At 38.0% G+C, this 13,739-nt stretch overlaps 1 protein-coding gene across 1 annotated transcript in view; it reads left to right on the top strand.

The window, feature by feature from the left end:
* Positions 1-2,703: 2,703 nt before the first annotated feature.
* The window catches only part of LOC134005473 (pyruvate carboxylase, mitochondrial-like), a 279,864-nt gene continuing 268,828 nt past the window's right edge, over positions 2,704-13,739 (top strand). The window contains exon 1 of the mRNA XM_062444380.1: positions 2,704-3,142. Coding sequence (XP_062300364.1) covers positions 3,141-3,142 — 2 coding nt within the window. The 5' untranslated portion in view covers positions 2,704-3,140. The remainder of the gene's footprint in view (positions 3,143-13,739) is intronic.

The raw sequence follows: 13,739 nt of genomic DNA, 5'->3' as shown, positions 1-13,739 counted from the left end.
CACTCTACGGATCAGTGTTGTAGGTTTACATTGTGCTATAGCTTCTGGGGATGAAAGGTCACTTGTGTGGTTTCCAAAGAGAGCGCACTCTCTGACAACCTTGCACCCAAATTCACAGAATGACAACAGAATAAGTATCAAGAGTCTGCTATGCACGGAGGAGCCCCATAAAAATTCTTTTATCCGGGCCCAATGTGGCCTAGCTACACATGCACTTGTGATGTAACACTTTGGCACGCTGTGGTTGGCCCACTTGGCATGTCTGAGAGGACTCTCTGTTTCTAAAGGAGGTGTGTGAGAAACTATGAGAGTATGGTATTAATCACAACTTTAAGAGAATGTCTGAGGACAGACAGAGAGAAGTGAGACAGAGAGAAGAGAGAGCAGGATAATCAAAGTTCAGTGAGAGTGGGGGTGTAGAGAAATTAGAACAAAAAGGTAGTCAGTAGAAGTAATCAGTAATCCGAATTCTACTGTAACTACGTGTCTGCTTTTGCCTGTTCAGTTTCTGATTGACTAACTCCTTTGAATACATCGTAGATTTGCACATTAATTTTTGCAATGCCATAATTTGGGTTGAGCTTGAACGCGTCCCCTTATGTATGTCATTGACACAGACTGTGTTATCAAGACACGATAAGAGAACAAACAAGTGTTGAGAAACAATCACGTCTCTCCGTGTGATTACGCCTGTGTGTGCGTAACTGAACTTCTGTTCTTTCAAAGAGGGTACAAAGTGTCACCTGATGTATCAAAATAAATTCAAGTCTGGATGCTCTAATTTTCAACTTTAGGAGACACATTTCTTCCATTTACAGGATCAGCAGTAGTTTAATGAGGTCATAAATAATAACTGCTTTAATTGAGTATCCTTACAGGTCTGTCACTCTATTGCATGGTTCTTGAGATAATAGCAGTAGTCCTTTGTCCGTTTCACAAAGCACGACTGGAAATAACCTGTTAGATCCTGTAACCAAATCCTGTCCTTTTTATTTCCTCTTCTCCATTATCTTCTTCTTTTGTCCCTTTCTTTTCTCCATATTTCTTACTTGAAGAGTTTACCAAACCCAACACAGAGGGAAATCAAGTTGTTTTGGATATTTTAATGTAAGTGTTCATAATTGTGAGAAACAACAGGATTAAAACAAATCTTAGAAAGTAATTTCACTTCCCTTCCACATCTTAGTGTTAAAGAGCATGTAACTTGCATAGACATGTCCTCAGTCATTAGCATGATAATAATAATAAAAAAAATATGTGATAATAATAATAATGAAAAATTATAAGGCTTATTGAGCCATTTTTTCATGACTAATGAATTTGAATATAGCTGTGTTGAAATATTTGTGGACTTTCGGAGGATTTTCCCTGCTAGAAGTGGTAGGTTAGATTTTATATTTAACCCCAAGTAAAATTTCATTCATTATTCAGTTATTAATGGAAAATAAAATGTTTCCTATTTTTGCAATTACCAGTTATGGTCTATATGCTGTTAATATCAGCAAATTACAGCAGATTACATATTAATACCTAACAATGCAAAAAAAAAGAAAGAAGAAAAACACAGGTGTAAATAATTAACTAATTACCATTAGTGAACATGGCAAACTTCTTAGACAACAGTTGATTATTTATTTACACATGGTTGCAGGCAAGAAATGTCGTGCCCAGCTGGAGGATGTATGTATGATATTTACTCTCTTTTTAGCTCTGTTTGAGGAAAATATGTAGTTCTGCTGCTACATGCTCTAGGCTATGTCCAGCAGCTAGCTGCTAACTGCCATTTGGCGCTTGTTCAAGATAAGTGGAAACACAATTTCAGTCACCTGTGCTTCTCCTGGTATCAAAATGTTAGCCTTAAAAACATGAAACCAACCATTTCCCCCCTAATTTTAAATGTAGATTAATTTATTTGTGAGACATTCTGTAGGCTATATTTGACTTTATTATAATGAAAAACGTTGGACTAAAGAGGGGGAAAAGATTGCAAGATTTCTATTTAAATAGTAGTAATGCACAAATCATAATTCAATAGTAAAAAACTAAAAAATAAAAAGCAAACATAATCAAAATAAAATAAAATAAATTACAAATCAAACCCATAGATAGAATGTGTACTTTAGTGTGTCCAGGTAGGATTTTTGGTAGGCCATGAAGACAGTAAGGTGTCTGTTAATGGATTTTTTTTTTTTTTTTTTTTTTTTTACAAACAACAACAACAAAAAAACCCAAAACAAAATAGAATAAATTCCAGTTTGAGATTAAGGTTTTACTCAAAATCTGACTAAAGGTACAGTTTCATCGGTGTGGTGTCTTTTCCAGTTTAAATCAATATACAGATTATTCCTAAGGAATACAGAAGCAGTACTAATTATGCCCCTCTTGATTTTCTGAGGCACACTGTAATATCTCACTGATGATGATGATGATGATTTTGTGAATTGGCGTCGACTTCTTTAAATGGTGCCGCTCACTGCGTGCTGTCATACCCTCTGTTATGATTGGCTGACAGCGGAGAGGGTGGCGTGTACGGTTGCGTGATGTCAAAGAGAGAGGAAAGCTTATGTTGAGAGAGAGAGAGAGAGAGAGATAGAGAGATAGAGAGAGAGAGAGAGAGAGAGAGAGAGAGAGAGAGAGAGAGAGAGAGAGAGAGAGAGAGAGAGAGAGAGAGAGAGAGAGAGAGAGAGAGAGAGAGAGAGAGAGATTAACAGGGAGTAGGAGGCAGGCGCAGTAGCTATATCCGCCAGACCGAAACGGACGGTGCCTGCTGCTAGCTGAGTTAGCTACAGTAGACAGTCAGCAGTTAGCAACTAGCTTCAGAGTAACAGCGTCTTTACTTCACATGAGAGACTGAGCAAGTGTGTGTGTGTGTGTGTGTGTGTTTGACAGCGTGTGTGTCGACGCGCTCGACCGTCCCGAAGTCACTCCTCCGTCTGTACCTGTGTGTGTGTGTGTATATATATATAAGCCCCCCCTATCTCCCTCTTCCTCTTCCGAGCAGCAGCGTGTCTGTGATTGTGTTGCCTCTGTGTGTGTATGAGGGTAGCAAGAAAAAAACACACACATAAACATACTGTGAAAGTCGACTGTTTACACTCGGTGTCCGGTTACCTGACAGTGGATACTAAGACAGCTACAACATGTGAGTATATTGACTGGGTAATGTGTGCAAGTATGAATGAGTCGTGCATGTGTGTGTGTGTGTGTGTGTGTGTGTGTGCGGCTGTCACTGAGTGCAATTGACCTGAAGTGTGTCTGAATTGCTACATATGTAACCTTTCATGGATGCGTCCTAATGTCAACAGATGTTGCTGGTGCTGCAGGGTTCAACTGTCTTAGCTGTACAGTTGCCAGAGAAACACATTTGCAACTTGTATGCCTGTCTGAGCCAAACTCTGTGCAATGAAAGCTTGTTGATAAAGTGAACATTGGCTTATTTGCTTTGCTAGCTATACTCTGCTAGGAACCCCCAGGCTAGCTTTTAGCTTTGTCTGTTTAAAGGTGATCATTAGATCCTGTAGAAAAAAAACAACAAAAGAAGCTTTTTCAGATATTATTTTGATGCTTTGATGCTGAATATCTACGTGTGTTAGGAGTTCCCAAAGTGAGGTCAAAGGGCTCCAGGGCTTTTTGTAAGAGATTCTTTGCAAAGTTAGGAGCATTTTCAATGGAGTTTTGTATTAGTATGAGTTGGTGCCATGTCTTTGTATTTGTATGGGAGTCCCAATATTTCAAAGAGTTGGAGGCATCTCCACTGGGAATGCATTTACCCTTGTGCCTATGCTTGGAAGATGTTTACGTGTTGAAAAGTGTTAGATTTTATAACGTGTGTTGTCTTGTAAAAGTCAGATATTAAAGGAGCATTTAACTGTGTGTGGTGTGTGATGGCCTTTCTCACTGATTCTGTGTTTTGCAGAAATTTGTTCTCTGCATATTCACCTTTGAACCTGTGCATGCGTGTCTGTAGTGTCGGATGTATTTCACTGTACATTTTGTTCATCCTTAACCTTTACTCTTCTTCAAACACTGGTACATGCAGAGCAGCTGCACCATCCAGAACTCCAATGGGAGCTGTGCAGTGAGTCGTCACAAGAAAACTTGCAGTAGGCCTATATCCTCTTGCGTGGCTGTGATCAGAAATAAGCTGGCAGAAACAGGTGTCATATGCCACTTTAAAGTTGGTCGTGGCCTTATGTGTCATAGCTTCTCACGATGGATGTATACTATTCATTTCATATAGGGTTGGGTGAAGAAATTGAGTTGCATAAGAATCTCAGTTCTTATCTGCTACAATTCTGAATTAATCCACAAATGTCGAAATATCACATAATTACTTGATTTTGAATGAACAAAAAAGGTGGAACTAAACTGTGAGGGCAGTGCAGCACCTGGACAGTCTACAGCGCGTACATGCTAGTGTTATGTTGTAGTTCATCATCAAAAAAATCAGCAATTGCAAGCTTTTTTAAATTTAATAATAAACAGCTTAAACCAACTCTGAGGTGAAGTCAATAACTCAGTGCTCAGTAGGGTGATCAGACATCCTGAAAAATTTGGGACAGTCCAAATTTACAAGCAATTATTCCAAAACCTGTCCTGTTTGTCTTGAATATTAGACCAAACCAGAGTTTTGATTAGTTGTTGACTACTAAAACATTAAATACCGATTGCTTTGAAACACTTTTTGGACTTTCGCTACAACTTAAACACTGCATTGGTGCAGAGCTCTGTTCCTCCCTCAGCACTTTTTGGTCCTTCAGGACTGTTAGCTAATTGGGGTCCCGACCTGTTGTTAGGACTGCCAGGAAATAAAGACTAAAAAAAAGCATTATTTATACACCCTGTGAAACAGTGGACCTTCTCCTTTTCACACTGTCAGAGCACAATGCAGCTAAGAGCTGTGATGAGTAAAAACTTCCACACTCAAAAATGCATTTAGGTGGAGCACAAAGTGATTACTTCTCAAATTCATTAGTTTAAGCTTGACCTTTCCTCTGTTATGTCCCATTTCAGCTGGAAAGCCAGCAGATTAAGGAGATGCCAACTCTAATGAATGAAGACATGAATGTTCAGCACCACCAGTGTCTGAGCTGATTCTTCCCTCAAAGTTTTATAAAGTCGAATAGGGTCTAAAAAGGGGGTCTCCATGTAATTTGTGGAACATCCATGATCTAAGCAGCCCCTTACTCAGGTTAGCACACATTAATCACATAGTGTATAACTAAGTGTTCAAGTGTTTGATAAAGAGTTAAATACAAGACCCTTCCAGGTAACTACTGGTAATAAATAGAGCAAAAGTTCCTCCCTCGCAGTTTTAAAGCATCCAGTGAACCAGGCTTTCCTCTCTGTACATTTAAAAATAATTTAGCCTAGTTTACACGTTCATTAATGCAAACAGAGCTTTAGGAGTCATTACTTTCTTTCTGATTGGTTGCAATTCTCTGGTTGAAAACTTTCTCCTCAGCTTAATCACTGCTCCTGTTTCACAATCAAACACAAAAAGAAGACCATACTAGTGAAACAATTCAATGTAAATTATTAATTGAAATTAGCTGAAAAATGCAGAGAAATGTTCAATGTGCTTGATGTTTATGATAGACCATCAATAAGTTACCATGTTAAATGATTTCCTGGTTGTATTAAACTTTGCTGCAGCCCAGTGAAAGGTGTCTAGGACAAAAATACACACTTAGAGAATGATGTAAGAATTATGCAAGCAATCTTTTTGTGTTTTTGTTAACCCTGAAAAGAGTCAGCTTGTTGCAGCGGGAAGCTGAAGCATCTTGTTTGTTGTTACAGCTGGCCAGATGTTGTGTGACATTGAAAGTCAAGAGCGAAATATAGCAGTTTTATTTGGCTCTAACATTCCTGTCGGTGTACCACAAACTACACTTAGCAAATACAAGTAGTGCTGTTTGAGGGTTGAGTGTTTTTTGTTTATGTTTATTTTGGCAGAGTTTCTGGTGCTGCTAGTGGATTCGAAACCCGTGATCCACCTGTTCACATGCTCAGTAATCTAACCTCTACGCCATTACTACCCACTTTACCCACTTCTCAGTCAAGTCACAAACGTTTCCTCTCTACACAAACACTTGGTCTGCCTTGATAATCTTGTTCCTGCTGCTGCAAGCATGTTTGTAGGAATAACAGGGATCTTTTTAAACATCATCTTTTTATAGTTCCCAACAGCTCTGTCACAGCTGATCTTAACTTTTATTTAGTTATTTTTTTAGTTAATTGATATAAGGACACATGCTCTTATCATCATCAGTCCAGCTTCCTGTTGTGTTTGTTTACATTTAATTAGGAGTAAACCTTAAATTGAAAACTTTCTTAAAAAGCAAGAAAAATGTCTTTAGCTGGTTCTGTTTAAAGAGCCTCAATCTGTTTTGTCCTCATTTATGCACACAGTTGTCCCATCCCTCTACCTATCAGGCCAGTGGCAGGTAGGATGTAGGAGACTGCTGAGGTGGAAGGAGGGAGGAAGTAAGGGAGTGTGGATGAATGCACATCCATTTTCCAGCCTCTCTTGTTCTCCCTCATTCCTTATCTAATGACTTTTTCAGGAACCTTTTGGCTCCTGTGTGACGCCACTTTACCCACTGTTAGGCAATCAGTCTATCTAGTTAGATCTGTGTGTGTATGTGTGGTTGGAAAATGTATTGAATCTGTTGACACACGTTGAGAGACCAGACCCCTGTGTCATGCTACATGTTGAGACCAGTGATTGTAGGCGTGACACTATCATCTGTTTTCAGTTGCATTTTCACAGCAATCTGCACATGATCTTCTTTATTAGATTTACAGCAGGTTTCAGGTGTGCCACACCTCACCTGAGATTTTACTGATATATTTTGTTATTACATCCTGCTAGTAGTGAAGCACATTTCTTTTACACAATCCATATCTCAACTATCTTAAAAATTACTGAATGTATCTGAAAGTATCAAATATCAGGCTGAACCTTGGGGAACATCTGCAAAATAATCCACTAAACATCTAGAATATTTCTATTTGCTGTTATAAAAACATGATTTTTTGTGGATTTGATTATTACATAAGCTCAGCAGTGAATATGTGCAACATTTGTCAGTCTTCAAAGCTTTAGAGCTAGTTGTCACTACATTGTGGTGTCTTGAATCAAGAGCAGTTTTTTGTTTATTGTGATGTGTTCTGTCTCCCAGCACTTGTTTTGAAGATGAACTCAAGCAAGGATTGTTAAATGAACCTCTTGAGAATTAGTGTGCTGTGGCCATAACACACAGTTAAAATCATCAAGGAACTACTACTAGTAAAAGAGATAGTAATATGTGCTAATCTTATTAAGGTGAAACCACACACAGGATTATGTCTTCTGTTTGTTAAGAAAACTGGATGATCAGACATGTGCGGTAAAGGATTCTTTGTGTATCAGCCCAATGATCAGTCAATTGGGGCAAAGTTAACACTAGTTATGTGTGTTTGTGTGTCACAATTTCACTCGGTGTGTTCGTCAAAACAGACCTGAACTTTGATCTCTAAGAAGTTAATGTATGGCCCAGATTTCACCTCTGTACTTTTAACACTCACACACACAGACAGACACTGGTGACGGGACAACAGAGAGAGGGAGTGCACAGTCATGGAGTACATTTGGCCTCAAACGTGTTTGTGTTGTTGCAGTTTTAAACTTATTTTAGCATCAGGTTTGAGGCATGGGAGTGTTTATACAGTAAAGTTTTATTTAACAGTTTCACAGTGCCGTCAATGTTGTGATGAGAGTTAAATAGTGTGGTTAGTTTCTTGCCAATTTAAGTAACAAATATTTGAAAACATTGTTGCTTTGGACAGATAGAAAACTGAAGTTCCTTAAACAGCAACATTTTTTTTATTATACAGATAGTTTGTACACTGTGCAGTAATGCCACATGCTGCACATCCCTAAATGCTTTCTCATTGCTTTATCTCTCAACTGAGCTGCAAGTTCTCTAAGTAACTCAGAGAAAATAAAATTCAACCATAAGAGGTCTGCAACTCCTTTGGAGCTTCTAGATTAAATCTGCAGGAATTACATCTTGTTGCTGAGTAACTGCAGCCAGATTTCTGCCCTCTGGCCTGAGTTGTATTAGTTCCCTGGATGGGAAACAGAATGAGAACACATTTTTCAAGATAGATGTGTCTGAGTCTGGTGCAACTGAGGCAAATTAAAGAATTTAATGGGCTGGTTGAGGTGGGATAGGTTGCTCATATCTGAAATGAGGAGACAAAACCACTATCCAATTTATTTTCTTGGACTCCGTGAAAGGCAAAGGTCACATTCCTGTGCCACAGTAGACAGCTTCAAAGACCTGTTTAAAGGACCAAAGGGAAACCTTGTCTAATGTTTCAAGCTTTTGCATATTCTATGTTTTATTCTATATTGATTGTCTTATTTAACACCATTTATAACCATTTGTATTTCTTATTTGATAGGAACTCGCAGTTCATTACATAAGTACTTTACCATCTAGTAAGCAAACTTGATTCTAGAAAAATGCACTTTAAATGTACAAAGTGAAGCCTATAAATGTTCCTGAATACACTCAAATTACCTTATTATACCTCATATGAGTCTGACCAGCCTGACCCATCAGTCATAATTACTTCACATTTATTTAGTGTTGTCTGGCCTCTACTTAATATGTAATCTATAAAGTGTGATTTCATGCATTGCAAACCCTGAGATCACATGAGTTTTATGTACTCTGACCCATTGTGACTGACTTTACTAGTCACTGGACCCAAGTGAGCACAGCCTAAGCCTTATAATCCATCTGAAATAGATTTTATGTAAGAATGTTGTGTGTGTGACAAAGCAAGACAAGTTATGTGAATGACTCAGAGAGTTTGATCAGAGAGGCTGAAAGGAGAGGCTGAAAGGAAGTTAGTTAGTATTTGACATGATATGTTAGAGTCAGGTTACCTATCAAGATTGAAATAGATTGAAATAAATTGTCTGACAGTTGATGATTGTGTTTTTTCAGCACTGTAGAATAAAGCTACAATTCTTAGCAGTGTTTTAGTTATTAAGGTATTAAGGAAAGATATGTTGTGCTGCCTTGTCTACACTGCATACTTTCAATAGAAGTAGAATTTTATTGTATTTTCACTCAAACTAGGACTCATTCACTTGGTGGTGATAAAAACACGTCATTTGGGCAGTGATGAAATCTTGATGGTCTCAAAGCAGACTGCATGGAGTTTGGACTTGTGTTTGATCAAAGGATGTGTACAGTTTGCTGAAGTTTTAGACTTCAGGAAAGACAGCTAGATCAAACCTTTCATGCTGGTCCTGTCGATTCAACATGGATTGCATTGTAGGCCAACAGGAACTCATAATCAAAGGCTGCTAGTCTGTTGTGTCTCCATATGTAGGTGCATGAGTCAACAACACGTTGTCTGAGTTGTCACATGGTCATGTCTTGTTTCTCAGTAAGGACAGTTTGCTGTAATATACAATGTGTCATTTTGTGCCGTGGCTCATGTTTTCCTCCTGTGAGTGCACACATGCTGAGCAAAACAATATGTTTTCATCAGTGTGAAGTCAAGTATAGCAGTGTACTCATCAAGTATGGCTGGTTTGAGAGCTTTCTGTGTTTACCTGCACATTCAACATTTATAGCATGAACTTTAACTCAGGTGACACATTCAGAATACACACCTTGAAGCTGTCAAGACCTTGGGGGTAAGATAACACCTGAAAATGAGGGTCACACAAGATTATTATTTTCCCTCTTGCCTTTAGCTCATAAGCTATATCCTGTAGCATTCACTAGAGCCAGAAAAGGAGACAAACAAATCAACATGAGGCCACAAAACCAAAATTACCCTCGAGTTGTGAGCGTCACCACCATTTGACATTCCTTTCATACCATCCTTGAGTTTGCCTCATTGCATTTTGGCAATGCATGTCATTCTACTGCTGAACCACTCATTGTGATAGATTTTGTCCTTCACTGCTGGGAGACCAGAGATTGCAGAACTACTGAATAATGGTGTCAAAAATAGAGAAATCGCACAATATGAGAATGAAATGCATGAATAACAGACGAGGATGAGGTAGAGACAGAAGTTAGAAATGTAGACAGATGTAAACAGAGAAAAAAAGAGTTGTTCATAAGTTATTTACCTGCTGTTGTGATTGTTTAAGTCTAACTTCATAGCACTCTGTATTTTCCCTAAGTCACAAAAGAGATTTGTTTCACAGACTCATTTCTAATGTCATTATAAAAAGGTCATGTCTAAATATTCTACTAATTTCCTATTTGTGATATATTTTGTAGGGAGTAGTAGTAGAGCACCACACACATACAAATATTAAGAAAGCTGGAATCCAGATAGTTTGTGTCTTTCTTCCAGTTTCTTGTTTGACAACATTTCAGACTGGAGCTCTGCTTAGAAAAATATCCTCGTTCTTCACTTAACACTGAACTGTAGACTTGATGTTGTAGGAGCAGCCTGCTTTCTGGATGTGGGTGGATTTCCAGTCATCGATTATTATTTACGAGGACGACTTTAGCATATGGCTGCAGAAATATCACTGCATTATTTCTGGTCAGCAGGTTTCTCTCCTCTGCAGGACGCAGTGTGTGCTGGATTTCCAGCTTTTAGGAGGAGATCAAAGAACATTTTAGATAACAGGCTGCAGCTTCAGTTTACCATCATTTGGCTGCTGGCTGGTATTTTTATTATTAATAGTGTAATGGTGTTATTCCCTAAGCATATTTTTATGTCCTTGAATGTATTCTGCTCCTGTACTGTATTCAGATCAGTTTCCTCAGTATCCCCTTTTTAGGAGGGATAATAAAAATGTTATTTTCCATCTGATACCCTATCAGCAGTTTACAGTTAACACACTGTCATTACAATATTTATATTTTGACAGGACTGTAGATTATTGTAATAAGTAGTATTTTAAAATGTGTTGTCACTGGACCATAAAAGTTGCATTACAGTGTTCCTAATTTATTTGGCTTATTTGGCAGAGTTGAATTCTCACAATAATAATATATCTCTTCCTGCTAGGCCCTCATATCTACATTGCTGATATATGTGATGATATATTACTGGCCCCTAGTTTCAAATAAATATAAATGGTTGCAACTCAGAGCAGAAATGCAGGACACAGATAATATTTGACTTGTTTTTGCCCATCTGTCTGGTGCATTATTCTTGCTCCTCTATGGTTAGCTTTTGTCTTCTTGTTGTATTCAGGTCTTGTGAAACTGTATCTATTTCATATTTTGACCTTGTTGCTTTTGTGTAGATAAACTATACAGTTTCAGCCTGAGCTTCCACTGCCCACAGTCTTCAGATACTCTCAATGCATTCATTTATTCATTCATCCATTCTCATTTCTTTATAATTAATTGTTCATTTCTTCATTTACCAAGTCACACATAATCTTGTTTAATGTTGCGAATCCAGAATAAAAAGGCTCCAGAATGAAAAAAGGATTTTCATTAATAGATTCACCTTTGACCTATTTGTTTCATGCCATTTAATCTGGATGATCTAGTCTGTCAGCAGCGTCTCCACAGTCTATCCTCAAGTCCACATAATCACCTCTTGCAACTAGATATTATGCATCACAGACATGTTTAATGGGAGTCTGATTTTGTTTACCCAAAAGAATTTATATATGTGTATAATTGAGTTTCATCATTTGTCTGTGGTATCAATTCTAAATGTGTGAGAACAACTGCAGACTGGTACTGTTTGTTTTTTTCTTTCACCCCATTGCATGCTGGGATAGGCTGCAGATTATCCCAGCATCCAATGGATACAAGGTTAAAGCCAGCTATAGGACACATATGGCAGTTTCCCTTTTTCAGTGAAACTCTGAAACATCTGGTAACAAACAGGAAGTGAGTGTGCATTATGAGACATCCATCAGTCTTGGTTTAAATTGAGGGATTTCCAAGCACTGGCACCTCTCATAGTTATGGTTTCCATTGATGGCATTGCTGGTGGTTGACCACAGGGTGGCAGCAAAGGACTGTCAGTGAGGTGCAGCTTCATAGTGGGTCCAGAAGAAGAAAAGCTCCCACCTACGCAGGTTCAGGTTCACTATCAAACATCTCTCATCAGTAGAGCTGCCAGATCATCAGGGTGACTGAACCGCTTACCTTCTCCCTGAAGAGGTATTTTACTAGTTGTGCATCATCATGCATGTGTGTATAGATTATGGTCTGTGCCTTACCATGTGACACTTAAGTGGGGTTGTAGTTTGTCAGGTAATGAAGTAATTGTAAGTATTTAGGTGATTAGTGAAAGTTAATGCCATCAAGTAAATCTGCTAGTATGTGAGTTATAATGAATGGGTTGTTTCTGTGTGTTTCTTAAATGAAAAAGTTTCCTTTTTCATGTTAATGTTGTTGGATGCAGTCCAAAAACCAAGTGAGGAAAAAAACAGCTGCTCAACTGACAGTAATCACGGTGTGGACAAAGTTGGTTTTGTATTTGAAAGATAAATATTGGATTAAAAAAAAAAATTTGCAAATGGGGGCAGTTTTTAGCGCTTTGTTGGGAAAAACACACAAATCAGATACTCATTGTGTTTCATTAGAAACACCTGCAGCTGATTGGGTACTGATAAGCAGAGCAGCAGCTGATTGGCTTTCTTACTCCTTTTTTATTGAAAGTTTAGAGTATGACTCATTCCTCAGTCGTACATTGTCATTCCAGCCAGACTTTTCTGGACACTATCAGTTTTCCTAAAGTTGTTACTTCCTCTCAGTAGATACCAATTCCATACACTCAATTTATCAGACATCACTGATATTAACCGTGGTCATTCTTAAGTGTCCTCAAGCAATAATGATTCTATACACAATCTGTGCCGCCTTTTTTATTATTGAGGACTGCTTCATAATATTTCTCATAATTTCTCATTTCATTTTATGAAAATCCTTCACTATCCAACCAAAAACAAGTGATATGAAGATCTTATAGCTTCTGTGTCTGAGTCATATAATATACAGTATTAAATATATATATGACTTGAGAGCAGAAATGATATTTTACCTGAGTGACCACTTTCAGAGGCTTAAGATGGGCAAAGATGATCCCTAATGTAAAGAGGATGACATGATCTTTGCTACCAGTCACATCGTAAGCAAACCAATTGGGGCCAAATTGGTTATTTACAGTTCTCTAACAGTCTTTTCACAAAGTTTCCAAAGAAGTCAAGGTTACAGGCCTCAGATCATTCATACATAATACAGTACACTCTTAGTAGAAATGATCTAGGATTCCCTTTTAAAAATGAGCTCAACACCAATTAAAATCTTTTGAAAACACCACACAGTGGAAAGGCTCACATGACCCTAGGCAACAACTTAACAGAGGTCTGGTGCTTTAGTAGATTTAATCTCTTTAAACAGGGCTCACACCTCTTGTTTAATCATTTCCAAAGCATAAACATCCTCAGTCTAATTAATTTCCTTAAAGCATCTTTTTTAACTGAGAAAGTGAATTTAGCAAACAGGTTACTTTGTGGAGATTGTAAGATAATATGAACTGTACTTTTTCTTTCTTCTAGATATGACTCGCATACATGACCAGTTGGCTGCCATGTTTTGCATTTCTCATATTGTGTATATTGCGTAGCACTTAGGAGAGAGAACTTGTTGGATATCATGTCACAAGAAGCATACTCGTGTTTTTTCTGTGTATGAAGGTGCATGTTTGTGAGGATTCACCACTTTCCAGATCAATGT

The sequence above is a fragment of the Scomber scombrus genome, chromosome 23 (genome assembly GCF_963691925.1).
Source record: "Scomber scombrus chromosome 23, fScoSco1.1, whole genome shotgun sequence".
NCBI classification, from domain to species: Eukaryota; Metazoa; Chordata; class Actinopteri; order Scombriformes; family Scombridae; genus Scomber; species Scomber scombrus.
This window is presented reverse-complemented; position numbering and strand designations above follow the sequence as displayed.